The 22038-nt window shown below is 48.5% G+C and overlaps 1 protein-coding gene across 3 annotated transcripts in view; it reads left to right on the forward strand.

Moving 5' to 3' along the window:
* SYMPK (symplekin scaffold protein) overlaps positions 1-22038 on the forward strand; it is a 77794-nt gene that overhangs the window by 46541 nt on the left and 9215 nt on the right. For 2 of the 3 annotated variants that reach the window (XM_053696862.1, XM_053696861.1), the window contains exons 14-23: positions 2279-2505; positions 2578-2659; positions 2828-2941; positions 3052-3199; positions 3314-3474; positions 3719-3827; positions 4185-4285; positions 4363-4453; positions 20680-20781; positions 20874-21061. In XM_053696862.1, the coding sequence (XP_053552837.1) occupies positions 2279-2505; positions 2578-2659; positions 2828-2941; positions 3052-3199; positions 3314-3474; positions 3719-3827; positions 4185-4285; positions 4363-4453; positions 20680-20781; positions 20874-21061 (1323 nt within the window). The remainder of the gene's footprint in view (positions 1-2278; positions 2506-2577; positions 2660-2827; positions 2942-3051; positions 3200-3313; positions 3475-3718; positions 3828-4184; positions 4286-4362; positions 4454-20679; positions 20782-20873; positions 21062-22038) is intronic. The other variant, XM_053696863.1, reaches the window with a different exon arrangement.

A 22038-nucleotide genomic window follows, 5' to 3' on the forward strand; every position in this document is an offset into this window, starting at 1 on the left:
TCTGTGTAAAAAAATAAAGTGCCCAAACTTTTTAATAAAGTCAGCACTTACCTCATCTTCTGGCTGGCAGCAAGGCAGTTTCCAGGTTTGAGAGGTCCTATCCCTCACATGGACCTGAGAATGAAGAGAAAGTCCTGAGTTAGAATCTATCAGGTTTTCCAGAGTTAGGGCAACATCAATATATGGGAGGCGCAGTGAGAATTATGTCCCACAAGTTCCCATTGCTCTAAAGCCACCAATGCTCTACTGAAGAGACTGACTTGGACTACGGCTACACCCTAGAACAAAGCAGCACAATCTTGCACTACTTGAAAAATAATAAACTTTTGATTAAAGAATCTTTTCTAACACCTCACTTTACCACTTCCTATCACTAGCGTAGGCAAAGAGAATGACTGGGGTGGGAGGGAGGGGAGGAGCTATTTAACAGCCTTTGCTGTGGTGCTCTTTGCCGCCTCCTGCTGACCAGGAGGTGAATATCCCATTAGTAATTAAGATGATCAGTGGACTCATCGTGTCTTAAAAAAGAAAAAGTATTAGGTTTATTCATTTTAACAGAGAAGTTCCATCTGTAGTGTGTCTGAGAAGCAATGCTGGGGCGCTCGTTTAGAGGGGTAGAGCAAATATGTACTGCGATCACGCCCCCCAACCAATCTGGCAGCACGTGCATAGTAGTTCAATGACACCTACAAGTATACATTGCGCAAGCACGGTACTACTTTCCATGACACTACGCTAGTGCCTGTGATAGTATGCACAGTAAATCAAAGAACGACTTTACATCATCTAATTAATCATTTAGTTGTAGCTTATTTTCATGCAATCACTAGAAATGAAACCACCAATAACTAAAGAGTTCTTAATAAAACAAACCGGCTCCCACGAGCTAAATGATCTAATAAGCACTGAATAACTTGACTACACAGACGGGGAAGAATAATGTCACATAAGCGTTCGGTTTGTCGCTTCTATAAATGACATATAGCTACAGGCAGTGCTTTACTGTATTAATTGATGTCATTTCAAGGGATATTCTGTGTGAGCCTAGGAGAAAACAAAAGGGCGCCTCATAGCGTATCACAAGTTTAGATGAAATTCAGGTAATTGTAGAAAATTCTACTCACATTTCATATACACCTTCAAGAGGTGAACACAGGCAAACTGGAATCTCAGAGCTATCCAGTAGGCACATGGGAAACCCACCGTCGTCGTAAGGCTTATGTAGAGTTCACCCGGTATCCTCCCCAAATATAACCACTGTGGATATGACTAATGTGAAGCCAGTACATCCAGTTTCCACCGGTGGCATATCAGGGTTTAACCACTACTGGACAGATCGTGGCAATAGACAACGCCTCCAACTTATGTTTGTTAGTAAAAACAAAATTTAATAAAATGACCGATGTAAAGTCTAATATAAAAACAATCAGCAACGCGTTTCTCAGCGTTGATCAAGCTGGCCGTTTCATCAGGCATAATTATAAGTATCCAAATTATTTGTAATATTCCTATTAACACTTAATCTTATAGTTTGAGCGCCCCCATTTATAGTTAATTTAGTTGTACGTTTTTTTGGTTTATATTCTGTGTGTGGCCTTATAATAAGAGGCGTTTCCCAAATGCGTGTAACTCGCCACAACACAATGAATTCAGCTCCTCATCAGGTGTTTGCTACTTACGGGTACAGCCAGAAGAAAGCCCTGACATGCGCCAATCTCAACTAGTTAATCCGTTGTAAAATGGAATTCAGCAGCAGCCGGCCCAGCTCTACACACTTAGATAATCGCCTCCCCCGAGTGTTCACATTACAGAGACAAACACAGGGCACGAGCAGGGGAGTCTTAGAGCGCTCATGGAGTATGTGAACAGAACGTCTGTTTGTAAGATTACTCTTAATAATTGAAATATATTTAAAACAAAATATACACAAATTGTGAAAATGATCTGGATTGAAGAAATGAATTAGGGATGTGGAATTTAATAAACAAAAGTGTGCACTGTCTCTTTAAGGCTTTTAAAATACTGGTGAGTGGCTCTCGTGTTAGGAAGTTGGTCTTTACGCTGCTGACTGTGTCGCTAGTAAAACCACACGTAAGATGATTAGATGTTTGTTTTAAACATATGAAATCTTTAGCTGAAATGCCGTATCCCTATAAAGACTTTAAAATACCAGAAAATAATCATTATAGTTGTGTGTCTTGATAACATTTTTTCTTCATACAATAACAGATGTGGGGGTGTTAATGGGAGGTTAGACTGATAGATTTTCCCATTACAGATGAGGGTGAAGGTCCTTGCCCGCCTGGTAACACATTTGGACCCAACAATAAAGGCTGAAGTTCTTGCTCACATCTTGGCGGACCCTCGGGGGCGTTTGGACCTGGCCCTTGCCTGGCTGTATCAGGAATACTGCGTGTACCAGTCTGGGAGTGGCGGAACTGGTTACCATGACTGTCTGACGGGTGTGCTTACTGGGCTGCAGGAGCGGCCTGACCAGAGGGACGGGTGAGTGACTTATTTGTACAAGGTGTCTTCACTGTGTAGAACCTGTGGGTTAAGTGGTGGTTTCTTCTGCAGGGTTTTTACTAAAGTTGTTCTGGAGGCTCCGCTGCTCACAGATGCTGCACTGGACGTTGTGCGAAAATACTGTGAAGATGAGGTGTGTGATCCATGACCTATTGTTACACTTCTTTATTATTGACACTATCTTCAGACCCCTTTATTAATAATGTCCTCATCTCTGGTAAAGACGCGTCCTTTCTCCTTCTAGTGCCAACAGGCAAATGTTTAACCCACGGATATATAACAGCATAATGTCTTCTTACAGGGTCGCAGTTACCTAGGGATGTCCACTCTGAGAGATCTCATCCTTACTCGACCGGCGAGGCAATTCCAGTACCTGCATCTCTTGCTGGACATGAGCTCTAATGAAAAAGAGAAGGTGACTCCACAGCTTGTCATGTCAGCACTATTAGACTGTACTCCGTTATACCCTCTATTATAACAACTGACAGTCTACATAATCTCATGTACCCACTCACATTCTTTCAGGTGCGCCAACAGTCCCTTCTATTCATTAAACGCATGTATGATAAGGAAAGTCTTCGCCAATACATTGAAAAATTTGCCCTCAACTACCTGCAGCTGCTAGTGCACCCTAATCCACCATCTGTGCTGTTTGGTGCAGATAAGGACACAGGTAGGTCACTCCCTATTACTACTTTATTCTATGCTAGCTGTAGATCACAGAGCGTTACTGAGGCCTTACGTGGAGGACTAATTGGTTACATGCACACTCTCTTCCCTTCATCAGAGGTGGCTGCCCCCTGGACAGAGGACACCGTGAAGCAGTGTCTGTATCTCTACTTGGCTTTGCTCCCACAGAACCACAAGCTGATACATGAGCTGGCATCTGTATACACTGAGGCCACTGCTGACATCAAGAGAACTGTCCTAAGGGTCATTGAGACACCGGTAACTGGATGAGAGGAGGGGCTGAAGGGGGGAAACACCATGAGTGAGGGAAGTAGATTGGGTTTGGGGTTGAATAAGTCGGTCTGTGGAGAAGAGGGACAAAGACAAAAGAGGAGGTTAGGTAGCTGTGCGTAAGATTTTCTGGAGGATGACGAGGATTTGTAGTTGTGGGGACAGGAGTTTGAAAAAGAGCAGTGGTTGGTTTGTGAGTGACATAATGACAATCTTCTCATCTGTCCCTAAGATCCGAGGCATGGGGATGAATTCTCCAGAGCTGCTACTGCTGGTGGAGAACTGTCCCAAGGGCGCCGAGACTCTGGTGACCCGCTGTCTGCACATCCTCACTGACAAAGGTAAGAGGCCCTGAAAGCAGTAGATGATCAGCGAGAATACAGGAAGAACTGTTAGACAAAGAGCCTCGGTCACGACCTCTCTGTCTACAGCACACGTCTAGAACATAACCATATACGTTTAGCATTATATATAACCATTCTTGCCATTGTGACAGTTATTTTCCTGGGCACTGAGAATAAGGTCAGTACAAGACTGTTTGACACAATACGTAGGGAGAAAACTACACTGCAAGTTCTGAGGAGGAATTGATCCATTGTGTCTAATTCCGCCTCATGCATTTATGTCCCGCCCCATTACAAACACTACCATGGACAAGGGGTCAGTATGTGACAAGCTTATATATTTTCTTTTTCAAGTGCCTCCATCTCCTGAACTGGTCAAGCGAGTACGAGAGCTTTACCAGAAGAGGCTCCCGGATGTTCGGTTCTTGATTCCTGTACTGAACGGGCTAGACAAGGTGAGTCAGGGATACATGTGCGGTTATTTTCTAAGAAACTTGCAGAACTTAACCCTTCCTTCTGTTTTGTTTTGCAGAAAGAGGTCATCCAGGCTTTGCCTAAACTTATCAAGCTAAATCCCATTGTCGTAAAGGAGGTGTTCAACCGACTGCTGGGTACACAACATGGTGAGGGGGGTACAGATGAGTGAGGTGTGTGAGATACTAGTGAGGATACCTATATGAGAGGAACTGTACGTGTGCGGTGATGTGCTGGTGACACACGGTGAGGGGGGTACAGATGACTGAGGTGTGAGATACTAGTGAGGATACCTATATGAGAGGAACTGTATGTGTGCGGTGATGTGCTGGTGACACACGGTGAGGGGGGTACAAATGAGTGAGGTGTGAGATACTAGTGAGGATACCTATATGAGAGGAACTGTATGTGTGCGGTGATGTGCTGGTGACACACGGTGAGGGGGGGTACAGATGAGTGAGGTGTGTGATACTAGTGAGGATACCTATATGAGAGGAACTGTATGTGTGCGGTGATGTGCTGGTGACACACGGTGAGGGGGGGTACAGATGAGTGAGGTGTGTGAGATACTAGTGAGGATACCTATATGAGAGGAACTGTATGTGTGCGGTGATGTGCTGGTGACACACAGTGAGGGGGGTACAGATGACTGAGGTGTGAGATACTAGTGAGGATATCTATATGAGAGGAACTGTATGTGTGCGGTGATGTGCTGGTGACACACGGTGAGGGGGGGTACAGATGAGTGAGGTGTGAGATACTAGTGAGGATACCTATATGAGAGGAACTGTATGTGTGCGGTGATGTGCTGGTGACACAGTGAGGGGGGTACAGATGACTGAGGTGTGTGAGATACTAGTGAGGATACCTATATGAGAGGAACTGTATGTGTGCGGTGATGTGCTGGTGACACACGGTGAGGGGGGTACAGATGAGTGAGGTGTGAGATACTAGTGAGGATACCTATATGAGAGGAACTGTATGTGTGCGGTGATGTGCTGGTGACACACGGTGAGGGGGGGTACAGATGAGTGAGGTGTGTGAGATACTAGTGAGGATACCTATATGAGATGAACTGTATGTGTGCGGTGATGTGCTGGTGACACACGGTGAGGGGGGGTACAGATGAGTGAGGTGTGTGAGATACTAGTGAGGATACCTATATGAGAGGAACTGTATGTGTGCGGTGATGTGCTGGTGACACACGGTGAGGGGGGTACAGATGACTGAGGTGTGTGAGATACTAGTGAGGATACCTATATGAGAGGAACTGTATGTGTGCGGTGATGTGCTGGTGACACACGGTGAGGGGGTGGTACAGATGAGTGAGGTGTGTGAGATACTAGTGAGGATACCTATATGAGAGGAACTGTATGTGTGCGGTGATGTGCTGGTGACACAGTGAGGGGGGTACAGATGACTGAGGTGTGTGAGATACTAGTGAGGATACCTATATGAGAGGAACTGTACGTGTGCGGTGATGTGCTGGTGACACACGGTGAGGGGGGTACAAATGAGTGAGGTGTGTGAGATACTAGTGAGGATACCTATATGAGAGGAACTGTATGTGTGCGGTGATGTGCTGGTGACACATGGTGAGGGGGGGTACAGATGAGTGAGGTGTGTGAGAGATACTAGTGAGGATACCTATATGAGAGGAACTGTATGTGTGCGGTGATGTGCTGGTGACACATGGTGAGGGGGGGTACAGATGAGTGAGGTGTGTGAGATACTAGTGAGGATACCTATAAGAGAGGAACTGTATGTGTGCGGTGATGTGCTGGTGACACACGGTGAGGGGGGGTACAGATGAGTGAGGTGTGTGAGATACTAGTGAGGATACCTATAAGAGAGGAACTGTATGTGTGCGGTGATGTGCTGGTGACACACGGTGAGGGGGGGTACAGATGAGTGAGGTGTGTGAGATACTAGTGAGGATACCTATATGAGAGGAACTGTATGTGTGCGGTGATGTGCTGGTGACACACGGTGAGGGGGGGTACAGATGACTGAGGTGTGTGAGATACTAGTGAGGATACCTATATGAGAGGAACTGTATGTGTGCGGTGATGTGCTGGTGACACACAGTGAGGGGGGGTACAGATGACTGAGGTGTGAGATACTAGTGAGGATATCTATATGAGAGGAACTGTATGTGTGCGGTGATGTGCTGGTGACACACGGTGAGGGGGGTATAGATGAGTGAGGTGTGTGAGATACTAGTGAGGATACCTATATGAGAGGAACTGTATGTGTGCGGTGATGTGCTGGTGACACACGGTGAGGGGGGGTACAGATGAGTGAGGTGTGAGATACTAGTGAGGATACCTATATGAGAGGAACTGTATGTGTGCGGTGATGTGCTGGTGACACACGGTGAGGGGGGTATAGATGAGTGAGGTGTGTGAGATACTAGTGAGGATACCTATATGAGAGGAACTGTACGTGTGCGGTGATGTGCTGGTGACACACTGTGAGGGGGGTACAGATGAGTGAGGTGTGTGAGATACTAGTGAGGATACCTATATGAGAGGAACTGTATGTGTGCGGTGATGTGCTGGTGACACGCGGTGAGGGGGGGTACAGATGAGTGAGGTGTGAGATACTAGTGAGGATACCTATATGAGAGGAACTGTATGTGTGCGGTGATGTGCTGGTGACACACGGTGAGGGGGGTACAGATGACTGAGGTGTGTGAGATACTAGTGAGGATACCTATATGAGAGGAACTGTATGTGTGCGGTGATGTGCTGGTGACACGCGGTGAGGGGGGGTACAGATGAGTGAGGTGTGAGATACTAGTGAGGATACCTATATGAGAGGAACTGTATGTGTGCGGTGATGTGCTGGTGACACACGGTGAGGGGGGTACAGATGACTGAGGTGTGTGAGATACTAGTGAGGATACCTATATGAGAGGAACTGTATGTGTGCGGTGATGTGCTGGTGACACACGGTGAGGGGGGGTAGAGATGAGTGAGGTGTGTGAGATACTAGTGAGGATACCTATATGAGAGGAACTGTATGTGTGCGGTGATGTGCTGGTGACACACGGTGAGGGGGGGTACAGATGAGTGAGGTGTGAGATACTAGTGAGGATACCTATATGAGAGGAACTGTATGTGTGCGGTGATGTGCTGGTGACACAGTGAGGGGGGTACAGATGACTGAGGTGTGTGAGATACTAGTGAGGATACCTATATGAGAGGAACTGTATGTGTGCGGTGATGTGCTGGTGACACACGGTGAGGGGGGTACAGATGAGTGAGGTGTGAGATACTAGTGAGGATACCTATATGAGAGGAACTGTATGTGTGCGGTGATGTGCTGGTGACACACGGTGAGGGGGGGTACAGATGAGTGAGGTGTGAGATACTAGTGAGGATACCTATATGAGAGGAACTGTATGTGTGCGGTGATGTGCTGGTGACACACGGTGAGGGGGGTACAGATGAGTGAGGTGTGTGAGATACTAGTGAGGATACCTATTTGAGATGAACTGTATGTGTGCGGTGATGTGCTGGTGACACACGGTGAGGGGGGGTACAGATGAGTGAGGTGTGTGAGATACTAGTGAGGATACCTATATGAGAGGAACTGTATGTGTGCGGTGATGTGCTGGTGACACACGGTGAGGGGGGGTACAGATGAGTGAGGTGTGTGAGATACTAGTGAGGATACCTATATGAGAGGAACTGTATGTGTGCGGTGATGTGCTGGTGACACACGGTGAGGGGGGGTACAGATGACTGAGGTGTGTGAGATACTAGTGAGGATACCTATATGAGAGGAACTGTATGTGTGCGGTGATGTGCTGGTGACACACGGTGAGGGGGTGGTACAGATGAGTGAGGTGTGTGAGATACTAGTGAGGATACCTATATGAGAGGAACTGTATGTGTGCGGTGATGTGCTGGTGACACAGTGAGGGGGGTACAGATGACTGAGGTGTGTGAGATACTAGTGAGGATACCTATATGAGAGGAACTGTATGTGTGCGGTGATGTGCTGGTGACACACGGTGAGGGGGGGTACAAATGAGTGAGGTGTGTGAGATACTAGTGAGGATACCTATATGAGAGGAACTGTATGTGTGCGGTGATGTGCTGGTGACACACGGTGAGGGGGTGGTACAGATGAGTGAGGTGTGTGAGATACTAGTGAGGATACCTATATGAGAGGAACTGTATGTGTGCGGTGATGTGCTGGTGACACACGGTGAGGGGGGTACAGATGAGTGAGGTGTGAGATACTAGTGAGGATACCTATATGAGAGGAACTGTATGTGTGCGGTGATGTGCTGGTGACACACAGTGAGGGGGGGTACAGATGAGTGAGGTGTGTGAGATACTAGTGAGGATACCTATATGAGAGGAACTGTATGTGTGCGGTGATGTGCTGGTGACACACTGTGAGGGGGGTACAGATGAGCGAGGTGTGTGATACTAGTGAGGATACCTATATGAGAGGAACTGTATGTGTGCGGTGATGTGCTGGTGACACACGGTGAGGGGGGGTACAGATGAGCGAGGTGTGTGAGATACTAGTGAGGATACCTATATGAGAGGAACTGTATGTGTGCGGTGATGTGCTGGTGACACACGGTGAGGGGGGGTACAGATGAGTTAGGTGTGAGATACTAGTGAGGATACCTATATGAGAGGAACTGTATGTGTGCGGTGATGTGCTGGTGACACGCGGTGAGGGGGTGGTACAGATGAGTGAGGTGTGTGTGATACTAGTGAGGATACCTATATGAGAGGAACTGTATGTGTGCGGTGATGTGCTGGTGACACACAGTGAGGGGGGGTACAGATGAGTGAGGTGTGTGAGATACTAGTGAGGATACCTATATGAGAGGAACTGTATGTGTGCGGTGATGTGCTGGTGACACACAGTGAGGGGGGGTACAGATGAGTGAGGTGTGTGATACTAGTGAGGATACCTATATGAGAGGAACTGTATGTGTGCGGTGATGTGCTGGTGACACACGGTGAGGGGGGGTACAGATGAGTGAGGTGTGAGATACTAGTGAGGATACCTATATGAGAGGAACTGTATGTGTGCGGTGATGTGCTGGTGACACACAGTGAGGGGGGTACAGATGAGCGAGGTGTGTGAGATACTAGTGAGGATACCTATATGAGAGGAACTGTATGTGTGCGGTGATGTGCTGGTGACACACAGTGAGGGGGGTACAGATGAGTGAGGTGTGTGAGATACTAGTGAGGATACCTATATGAGAGGAACTGTATGTGTGCGGTGATGTGCTGGTGACACACAGTGAGGGGGGGGTAGAGATGAGTGAGGTGTGAGATACTAGTGAGGATACCTATATGAGAGGAACTGTATGTGTGCGGTGATGTGCTGGTGACACACGGTGAGGGGGGGTAGAGATGAGTGAGGTGTGTGAGATACTAGTGAGGATACCTATATGAGAGGAACTGTATGTGTGCGGTGATGTGCTGGTGACACACGGTGAGGGGGGGTACAGATGAGTTAGGTGTGAGATACTAGTGAGGATACCTATATGAGAGGAACTGTATGTGTGCGGTGATGTGCTGGTGACACACAGTGAGGGGGGTACAAATGAGTGAGGTGTGAGATACTAGTGAGGATACCTATATGAGAGGAACTGTATGTGTGCGGTGGTGTGCTGGTGACACAGTGAGGGGGGTACAGATGACTGAGGTGTGTGAGATACTAGTGAGGATACCTATATGAGAGGAACTGTATGTGTGCGGTGATGTGCTGGTGACACACGGTGAGGGGGGGTACAGATGACTGAGGTGTGAGATACTAGTGAGGATACCTATATGAGAGGAACTGTATGTGTGCGGTGATGTGCTGGTGACACACGGTGAGGGGGGGTACAGATGACTGAGGTGTGAGATACTAGTGAGGATACCTATATGAGAGGAACTGTATGTGTGCGGTGATGTGCTGGTGACACACGGTGAGGGGGGGTACAGATGAGTGAGGTGTGAGATACTAGTGAGGATACCTATATGAGAGGAACTGTATGTGTGCGGTGATGTGCTGGTGACACACGGTGAGGGGGTGGTACAGATGAGTGAGGTGTGTGAGATACTAGTGAGGATACCTATATGAGAGGAACTGTATGTGTGCGGTGATGTGCTGGTGACACACGGTGAGGGGGGGTACAGATGAGTGAGGTGTGTGAGATACTAGTGAGGATACCTATATGAGAGGAACTGTATGTGTGCGGTGATGTGCTGGTGACACACGGTGAGGGGGGGTACAGATGAGTGAGGTGTGTGATACTAGTGAGGATACCTATATGAGAGGAACTGTATGTGTGCGGTGATGTGCTGGTGACACACGGTGAGGGGGGGTACAGATGAGTGAGGTGTGTGAGATACTAGTGAGGATACCTATATGAGAGGAACTGTATGTGTGCGGTGATGTACTGGTGACACACGGTGAGGGGGGGTACAGATGAGTGAGGTGTGTGAGATACTAGTGAGGATACCTATATGAGAGGAACTGTATGTGTGCGGTGATGTGCTGGTGACACACGGTGAGGGGGGTACAGATGAGTGAGGTGTGTGAGATACTAGTGAGGATACCTATATGAGAGGAACTGTATGTGTGCGGTGATGTGCTGGTGACACACGGTGAGGGGGGGTACAGATGAGTGAGGTGTGAGATACTAGTGAGGATACCTATATGAGAGGAACTGTATGTGTGCGGTGATGTACTGGTGACACACGGTGAGGGGGGGTACAGATGAGTGAGGTGTGTGAGATACTAGTGAGGATACCTATATGAGAGGAACTGTACGTGTGCGGTGATGTGCTGGTGACACACGGTGAGGGGGGTACAGATAGGTGAGGTGTGAGATACTAGTGAGGATACCTATATGAGAGGAACTGTATGTGTGCGGTGATGTGCTGGTGACACACGGTGAGGGGGGGTACAGATGACTGAGGTGTGTGAGATACTAGTGAGGATACCTATATGAGAGGAACTGTATGTGTGCGGTGATGTGCTGGTGACACACGGTGAGGGGGGGTAGAGATGAGTGAGGTGTGTGAGATACTAGTGAGGATACCTATATGAGAGGAACTGTACGTGTGCGGTGATGTGCTGGTGACACACGGTGAGGGGGGTACAGATGAGTGAGGTGTGTGAGATACTAGTGAGGATACCTATATGAGAGGAACTGTATGTGTGCGGTGATGTGCTGGTGACACACGGTGAGGGGGGTACAGATGACTGAGGTGTGTGAGATACTAGTGAGGATACCTATATGAGAGGAACTGTATGTGTGCGGTGATGTGCTGGTGACACACGGTGAGGGGGGTACAGATGAGTGAGGTGTGTGAGATACTAGTGAGGATACCTATATGAGAGGAACTGTATGTGTGCGGTGATGTGCTGGTGACACACGGTGAGGGGGGGTACAGATGAGTGAGGTGTGTGAGATACTAGTGAGGATACCTATATGAGAGGAACTGTATGTGTGCGGTGATGTGCTGGTGACACACGGTGAGGAGGGGTATAGATGAGTGAGGTGTGTGAGATACTAGTGAGGATACCTATATGAGAGGAACTGTATGTGTGCGGTGATGTGCTGGTGACACACGGTGAGGGGGGGTACAGATGAGTTAGGTGTGAGATACTAGTGAGGATACCTATATGAGAGGAACTGTACGTGTGCGGTGATGTGCTGGTGACACACGGTGAGGGGGGTACAGATGAGTGAGGTGTGTGAGATACTAGTGAGGATACCTATATGAGAGGAACTGTATGTGTGCGGTGATGTGCTGGTGACACACGGTGAGGGGGGTACAAATGAGTGAGGTGTGAGATACTAGTGAGGATACCTATATGAGAGGAACTGTATGTGTGCGGTGATGTGCTGGTGACACACGGTGAGGGGGGGTACAGATGAGTGAGGTGTGAGATACTAGTGAGGATACCTATATGAGAGGAACTGTATGTGTGCGGTGATGTGCTGGTGACACACAGTGAGGGGGGTACAGATGAGTGAGGTGTGTGAGATACTAGTGAGGATACCTATATGAGAGGAACTGTATGTGTGCGGTGATGTGCTGGTGACACACGGTGAGGGGGGGTACAGATGAGTGAGGTGTGTGAGATACTAGTGAGGATACCTATATGAGAGGAACTGTATGTGTGCGGTGATGTGCTGGTGACACACGGTGAGGGGGGGTACAGATGAGTTAGGTGTGAGATACTAGTGAGGATACCTATATGAGAGGAACTGTATGTGTGCGGTGATGTGCTGGTGACACACGGTGAGGGGGGGTACAGATGAGTTAGGTGTGAGATACTAGTGAGGATACCTATATGAGAGGAACTGTATGTGTGCGGTGATGTGCTGGTGACACATGGTGAGGGGGGGTACAGATGAGTTAGGTGTGAGATACTAGTGAGGATACCTATATGAGAGGAACTGTACGTGTGCGGTGATGTGCTGGTGACACAGTGAGGGGGGTACAGATGACTGAGGTGTGTGAGATACTAGTGAGGATACCTATATGAGAGGAACTGTATGTGTGCGGTGATGTGCTGGTGACACACGGTGAGGGGGGGTACAGATGAGTGAGGTGTGAGATACTAGTGAGGATACCTATATGAGAGGAACTGTATGTGTGCGGTGATGTGCTGGTGACACACGGTGAGGGGGGGTACAGATGAGTGAGGTGTGTGAGATACTAGTGAGGATACCTATATGAGAGGAACTGTATGTGTGCGGTGATGTGCTGGTGACACACGGTGAGGGGGGGTACAGATGAGTGAGGTGTGAGATACTAGTGAGGATACCTATATGAGAGGAACTGTATGTGTGCGGTGATGTGCTGGTGACACACGGTGAGGGGGGGTATAGATGAGTGAGGTGTGTGAGATACTAGTGAGGATACCTATATGAGAGGAACTGTACGTGTGCGGTGATGTGCTGGTGACACACGGTGAGGGGGGGTACAGATGAGTGAGGTGTGAGATACTAGTGAGGATACCTATATGAGAGGAACTGTATGTGTGCGGTGATGTGCTGGTGACACACGGTGAGGGGGGGTACAGATGAGTGAGGTGTGTGAGATACTAGTGAGGATACCTATATGAGAGGAACTGTATGTGTGCGGTGATGTGCTGGTGACACACAGTGAGGGGGGTACAGATGAGTGAGGTGTGTGAGATACTAGTGAGGATACCTATATGAGAGGAACTGTATGTGTGCGGTGATGTGCTGGTGACACACGGTGAGGGGGGGTACAGATGAGTGAGGTGTGAGATACTAGTGAGGATACCTATATGAGAGGAACTGTATGTGTGCGGTGATGTGCTGGTGACACACGGTGAGGGGGGGTACAGATGAGTGAGGTGTGTGAGATACTAGTGAGGATACCTATATGAGAGGAACTGTATGTGTGCGGTGATGTGCTGGTGACACACGGTGAGGGGGGGTACAGATGAGTGAGGTGTGAGATACTAGTGAGGATACCTATATGAGAGGAACTGTATGTGTGCGGTGATGTGCTGGTGACACACGGTGAGGGGGGGTACAGATGAGTGAGGTGTGTGAGATACTAGTGAGGATACCTATAAGAGAGGAACTGTATGTGTGCGGTGATGTGCTGGTGACACACGGTGAGGGGGGGTACAGATGAGTGAGGTGTGAGATACTAGTGAGGATACCTATATGAGAGGAACTGTATGTGTGCGGTGATGTGCGGGTGACACACGGTGAGGGGGGGTACAGATGAGTGAGGTGTGTGAGATACTAGTGAGGATACCTATAAGAGAGGAACTGTATGTGTGCGGTGATGTGCTGGTGACACACGGTGAGGGGGGGTACAGATGAGTGAGGTGTGTGAGATACTAGTGAGGATACCTATATGAGAGGAACTGTATGTGTGCGGTGATGTGCTGGTGACACACGGTGAGGGGGGGTACAGATGAGTGAGGTGTGTGAGATACTAGTGAGGATACCTATATGAGAGGAACTGTATGTGTGCGGTGATGTGCTGGTGACACACGGTGAGGGGGGTACAGATGAGTGAGGTGTGTGAGATACTAGTGAGGATACCTATATGAGAGGAACTGTATGTGTGCGGTGATGTGCTGGTGACACACGGTGAGGGGGGGTACAGATGAGTGAGGTGTGTGAGATACTAGTGAGGATACCTATATGAGAGGAACTGTATGTGTGCGGTGATGTGCTGGTGACACACGGTGAGGGGGGGTACAGATGAGTGAGGTGTGTGAGATACTAGTGAGGATACCTATATGAGAGGAACTGTATGTGTGCGGTGATGTGCTGGTGACACACGGTGAGGGGGGGTACAGATGAGTGAGGTGTGTGAGATACTAGTGAGGATACCTATATGAGAGGAACTGTATGTGTGCGGTGATGTGCTGGTGACACACGGTGAGGGGGGGTACAGATGAGTGAGGTGTGTGAGATACTAGTGAGGATACCTATATGAGAGGAACTGTACGTGTGCGGTGATGTGCTGGTGACACACGGTGAGGGGGGGTACAGATGAGTGAGGTGTGAGATACTAGTGAGGATACCTATATGAGAGGAACTGTATGTGTGCGGTGATGTGCTGGTGACACACGGTGAGGGGGGTACAGATGAGTGAGGTGTGTGAGATACTAGTGAGGATACCTATATGAGAGGAACTGTATGTGTGCGGTGATGTGCTGGTGACACACGGTGAGGGGGGGTACAGATGAGAGTGGTGTGAGATACTAGTGAGGATACCTATATGAGAGGAACTGTATGTGTGCGGTGATGTGCTGGTGACACACGGTGAGGGGGGGTACAGATGAGTGAGGTGTGTGAGATACTAGTGAGGATACCTATATGAGAGGAACTGTATGTGTGCGGTGATGTGCTGGTGACACACGGTGAGGGGGGGTACAGATGAGTGAGGTGTGTGAGATACTAGTGAGGATACCTATATGAGAGGAACTGTATGTGTGCGGTGATGTGCTGGTGACACACGGTGAGGGGGGGTACAGATGAGTGAGGTGTGTGAGATACTAGTGAGGATACCTATATGAGAGGAACTGTATGTGTGCGGTGATGTGCTGGTGACACACGGTGAGGGGGGGTACAGATGAGTGAGGTGTGTGAGATACTAGTGAGGATACCTATATGAGAGGAACTGTATGTGTGCGGTGATGTGCTGGTGACACACAGTGAGGGGGGGTACAGATGAGTGAGGTGTGTGAGATACTAGTGAGGATACCTATATGAGAGGAACTGTATGTGTGCGGTGATGTGCTGGTGACACACGGTGAGGGGGGGTACAGATGAGTGAGGTGTGTGAGATACTAGTGAGGATACCTATATGAGAGGAACTGTATGTGTGCGGTGATGTGCTGGTGACACACGGTGAGGGGGGGTACAGATGAGTGAGGTGTGTGAGATACTAGTGAGGATACCTATATGAGAGGAACTGTATGTGTGCGGTGATGTGCTGGTGACACACGGTGAGGGGGGGTACAGATGAGTGAGGTGTGTGAGATACTAGTGAGGATACCTATATGAGAGGAACTGTATGTGTGCGGTGATGTGCTGGTGACACACGGTGAGGGGGGGTACAGATGAGTGAGGTGTGTGAGATACTAGTGAGGATACCTATATGAGAGGAACTGTATGTGTGCGGTGATGTGCTGGTGACACACGGTGAGGGGGGGTACAGATGAGTGAGGTGTGTGAGATACTAGTGAGGATACCTATATGAGAGGAACTGTATGTGTGCGGTGATGTGCTGGTGACACACGGTGAGGGGGGGTACAGATGAGTGAGGTGTGTGAGATACTAGTGAGGATACCTATATGAGAGGAACTGTATGTGTGCGGTGATGTGCTGGTGACACACAGTGAGGGGGGTACAGATGAGTGAGGTGTGTGAGATACTAGTGAGGATACCTATATGAGAGGAACTGTACGTGTGCGGTGATGTGCTGGTGACACACGGTGAGGGGGGGGTACAGATGAGTGAGGTGTGTGAGATACTAGTGAGGATACCTATATGAGAGGAACTGTATGTGTGCGGTGATGTGCTGGTGACACACGTGAGGGGGGGTACAGATGAGTGAGTGTGTGAGGATACTAGTGAGGATACCTATATGAGAGGAACTGTATGTGTGCGGTGATGTGCTGGTGACACACAGTGAGGGGGGGTACAGATGAGTGAGGTGTGTGTGAGATACTAGTGAGGATACCTATATGAGAGGAACTGTATGTGTGCGGTGATGTGCTGGTGACACACGGTGAGGGGGGGTACAAATGAGTGAGGTGTGAGATACTAGTGAGGATACCTATATGAGAGGAACTGTATGTGTGCGGTGATGTGCTGGTGACACACGGTGAGGGGGGTATAGATGAGTGAGGTGTGTGAGATACTAGTGAGGATACCTATATCGAGAGGAACTGTATGTGTGCGGTGATGTGCTGGTGACACACGGTGAGGGGGGGTACAGATGAGTGAGGTGTGAGATACTAGTGAGGATACCTATATGAGAGGAACTGTATGTGTGCGGTGATGTGCTGGTGACACACGGTGAGGGGGGGTAGAGATGAGTGAGGTGTGTGAGATACTAGTGAGGATACCTATATGAGAGGAACTGTACGTGTGCGGTGATGTGCTGGTGACACACGGTGAGGGGGGGTACAGATGAGTTAGGTGTGAGATACTAGTGAGGATACCTATATGAGAGGAACTGTATGTGTGCGGTGATGTGCTGGTGACACACGGTGAGGGGGGGTACAGATGAGTTAGGTGTGAGATACTAGTGAGGATACCTATATGAGAGGAACTGTATGTGTGCGGTGATGTGCTGGTGACACACAGTGAGGGGGGTACAGATGAGTGAGGTGTGAGATACTAGTGAGGATATCTATATGAGAGGAACTGTATGTGTGCGGTGATGTGCTGGTGACACACAGTGAGGGGGGTACAGATGAGTGAGGTGTGTGATACTAGTGAGGATACCTATATGAGAGGAACTGTATGTGTGCGGTGATGTGCTGGTTACACACGATGAGGGGGGGTACAGATGAGTGAGGTGTGTGATACTAGTGAGGATACCTATAAGAGAGGAACTGTATGCGTGCGGTGATGTGCTGGTGACACACGGTGAGGGGGTGGTACAGATGAGTGAGGTGTGAGATACTAGTGAGGATACCTATATGAGAGGAACTGTGTGTGTGCGGTGATGTGCTGGTGACACATGGTGAGGGTGCTATAGATGAGTGAGGTGTGAGATACTAGTGAGGATACCTATATGAGAGGAACTGTATGTGTGCGGTGATGTGCTGGTGACACACGGTGAGGGGGGGTACAGATGAGTGAGGTGTGAGATACTAGTGAGGATACCTATATGAGAGGAACTGTATGTGTGCGGTGATGTGCTGGTGACACACGGTGAGGGGGGTACATTTGAGTAAGGTGTGAGATACTAGTGAGGATACCTATATGAAAGGAACTGTATGTGTGCGGTGATGTGCTGGTGACACACAGTGAGGGGGGGTACAGATGAGTGAGGTGTGTGAGATACTAGTGAGGATACCTATATGAGAGGAACTGTATGTGTGCGGTGATGTGCTGGTGACACACAGTGAGGGGGGTGCAGATGAGTGAGGTGTGTGAGATACTAGTGAGGATACCTATATGAGAGGAACTGTATGTGTGCGGTGATGTGCTGGTGACACACGGTGAGGGGGGTACAGATGAGTGAGGTGTGTGAGATACTAGTGAGGATACCTATATGAGAGGAACTGTATGTGTGCGGTGATGTGCTGGTGACACACGGTGAGGGGGGGTACAGATGAGTGAGGTGTGAGATACTAGTGAGGATACCTGTAACGGTACCAACAGGATACCAAGGGTTAACACCAGATGAACAATGTCCTGCATAGGGAGTCAGCAATTCACAACCCAGCCAGTTTTCAGGTTTAAAACAGAATGACATTTATTAAAAGGCTATGCCTAGTATTTATGCAGAAATAAAAAGAGAGAAGCGCTCAACCTGGGAACGAACAATAGCATAATAGCTTGTTCTATGGCTAGTTACCACCCTAGAAGCAGCCTCTTTTTGCTCAATATGTGCCTTTCACAGAGAAGAACTTTCCTGTAGCATATCAGTCTGATCCTGACTTCACAGTACAGTCCAGCCCCGAAATACCAGGCAATCCCTCTCTGAACGAGAGAAACAGCAAAACCCCAGACGTACGTTTCGGCCTATTGTGGGCCTCGTCAGTGAGGTGCAGCCATATCCCTCTAGGCACACTGAGCAACGGGTCCACGTCTGGATTCCCGCATCACACTTAGGGAGACTTCCCTAAGTGTCATAATTTGCATAAATAAAAGGTCTGTCACATCTACATAGCACACAATACAGCCTATAGACAACCTTTCTTACATTATAGTCCAGAAGTGGCTAGGTTTGCCACAATGCTCCCCCAGAACCAAGCTGGCATACACAGTCTGATCCCAACGGATCGGCTTGGGGATGTCCGGGGAAGTACTCACAGATCACTTTTCAAGTTCAGTTTGTCTGGACAACCCGTCGGCGTTACCGTTTTGTTTCCCTGGTGTGGCTGAACCGCCTGGCATTGTCCCCTGCCACACGGTTCAGCCACACCAACGGGTTGTGATCTGTGAGTAAGGAAAAAGGTTGTCCATACAGGTACGGCTGCAACTTTTTGAGGGCCCACACCACGGCCAGGCATTCTTTTTCGATGGCGGCGTAGCTTACTTCACGGGGCAACAATTTTCGGCTCAAGTAAGCTACGGGGTGTTCTCCGCCATCTGCTCCAACTTGGCTCAGCACTGCCCCCACTCCAAACATCGAAGAAATCTTTTAATGGGATCGGGTGCAGCAAGTACATGCGCATTAGTTAGAGCAGTCTTTAGTTGTTGGGTCACCTCTGCGGTAAACTGGGTGCCCCTATCCGATATTATCTCCTGGGGGAACCCTACCCGGGAAAATATTTTTATTAAGGCTTCAGCTACCGTCTCTGCATGGATGTTGGAGAGGGCAATGGCCTCGGGGTACCTAGTGGCGTAGTCCACCACGGTTAAAATGTACCTCTTCCCGGAGGGACTGGGCTTGGGGAGTCACAGGGTTAACATCAGCGGGACCCATGGGAGCATAGGCAGAAACAAGGGGGGCCAAGTCATTTCCAAGGAGAACATCAGCAGGTAAGTCCTTCTTGACCCCCACATTCACAGGTCTAGCGCCCACTCCCCAATCCAAATGTACCCTGGCAACAGGTAGGCGGAACACAGTGCCCCCTGCTACCCTCACAGCCACAGTGTCTCCAGTGTGCTGTTTCTCAGACACCAAGTTCTCTTGAAGCAAGGTCATGGTAACACCAGTATCCCGTAGACCACTGACCTCCTTCCCATTCACTTTAACCCGTTGCCGGTTATTCCGGTGGGCAGCTTGCACGGGGTCTGCTTCATGTAGGCTGCCCCAGCATTCTGGCGCCTCTACGTAGCGGGCCGCAGGCTGAGGATTATGTGGGATTCCGCCTATATGAGAGGAACTGTATGTGTGCGGTGATGTGCTGGTGACACACGGTGAGGGGGGGTACAGATGAGTGAGGTGTGAGATACTAGTGAGGATACCTATATGAGAGGAACTGTATGTGTGCGGTGATGTGCTGGTGACACACGGTGAGGGGGGTACAGATGAGTGAGGTGTGTGAGATACTAGTGAGGATACCTATATGAGAGGAACTGTATGTGTGCGGTGATGTGCTGGTGACACACGGTGAGGGGTGGTACAGATGAGTTAGGTGTGAGATACTAGTGAGGATACCTATATGAGAGGAACTGTATGTGTGCGGTGATGTGCTGGTGACACACGGTGAGGGGGGGTACAGATGAGTGAGGTGTGTGATACTAGTGAGGATACCTATATGAGAGGAACTGTACGTGTGTGGTGATGTGCTGGTGACACACGGTGAGGGGGGTACAGATAGGTGAGGTGTGTGAGATACTAGTGAGGATACCTATATGAGAGGAACTGTATGTGTGCGATGATGTGCTGGTGACACACGGTGAGGGGGGTACAGATGACTGAGGTGTGAGATAATGAGGATACCTATATGAGAGGAACTGTATGTGTGCGGTGATGTGCTGGTGACATACGGTGAGGTGGGGTACAGATAGGTGAGGTGTGTGAGATACTAGTGAGGATACCTATATGAGAGGAACTGTATGTGTGCGGTGATGTGCTGGTGACACACAGTGAGGGGGGGTACAGATGAGTGAGGTGTGAGATACTAGTGAGGATACCTATGTATGCAGAGCTCTATGTGATGACAGAAAGGGTCTTGTGTAACCATTCCCTCCCCCCAGGTGACATTGGCCCCTCCATGTCCCCTCTAACTCCTGGAGATCTTCTGGTTGCTCTTCACAACATTGACTCCAGTAAATGTGACATGAAGTCGATAATTAAAGGTAAGAGCGTCCTCTCTTCTTCTGCCCCCTGATGCACTGACTGTTATATCTGTTTGTTTCTTCATATTAATCTTCTCACCTTGTTCCTGTAGCCACAAACCTGTGCTTCTCAGCCCGATCCGTTTACACATCGGAGGTCCTGGCCGTGGTCCTTCAGCAGCTCATGGATACGACCCCTCTCCCTATGCTTCTCATGAGAACCGTCATTCAGGCGCTAGGGATGTACCCCAGACTGGGCGGTTTTATCATGAACATTCTAGCGCGGCTCATCTACAAACAGGTGCCTATTGTCACTCACTGAAGACCAGGGCAAGGACAGCGCTAGACAAGAGAAACCTGTAATATAAAGAGCTAAATATTCTAAAAGGGATGAGAATGGGGTGGGCAGTTTAGAGAAGAGGTTTATAAAGCACAATAAGTGAGGTCTCCCCCATTCATTCTTTAATCAGGGAACCCATAGCCTACTCGGCAAAGATCAGACAAGAAGGTACATGTCTGGGTGAGCAACGTCTGCGTCCCTTTAAGGGACAGTTCTTTTTTATCTGTGCACGATTATTGTAGACCTGCTGGAGTGTATTAAATTGTTTAGAAATGGCTAATATACCTTTTATACTTTCCTGTTGTTAACATGCAGGCACATCTTATTTTGAGAATCTAAATGATGGGATTAAGTTCTGCCGGGTGTTGACTGTCCCTTTAAGTACAAAGTGTGAATGAATATATATATATATATATATATATATATACATATATACATACATATACACACATACGCGTATATGTGTGTGTGTGTGTATATCTATATACAGGGCCGCAATTTCAGATTGTAACTTCAGTGTGGTAATAGTTGTATGGTGGGGCCAGGGGTCCATAAAAACAAATTTTTTTAGCAGCAGTGTATTTATGTTTATTTGACAATGCTGTAGAAATTCAAAGCCATGCAGAAATGTTTCCTCCTCAATACAGAAATGGTAGGTGCCCTTTTGGCAGATTTGCATTTTTTTTATTAATGTATATAATTTTTCATTCCAGTTTACTGCCCTTTTATGCAAGGACTTTCCAGATGCAAGGAGGCATTTTATCTAAGATTTTTACATCTGCATAAAATGTTATGCTCTCAGACTAAGATTGATCAGTGTTTGAAATGAGACAGGTTAACTTAAAACTGTTCAGTTTACACTACAGCTGACTTAATTTTAAAATACATACAAACAAGCCTAAATCCTGCATTTAACCAGATCTAATGGTATGAGTACC

This window comes from Bombina bombina, unplaced genomic scaffold, assembly GCF_027579735.1.
Source record: "Bombina bombina isolate aBomBom1 unplaced genomic scaffold, aBomBom1.pri scaffold_723, whole genome shotgun sequence".
NCBI lineage: Eukaryota > Metazoa > Chordata > Amphibia > Anura > Bombinatoridae > Bombina > Bombina bombina.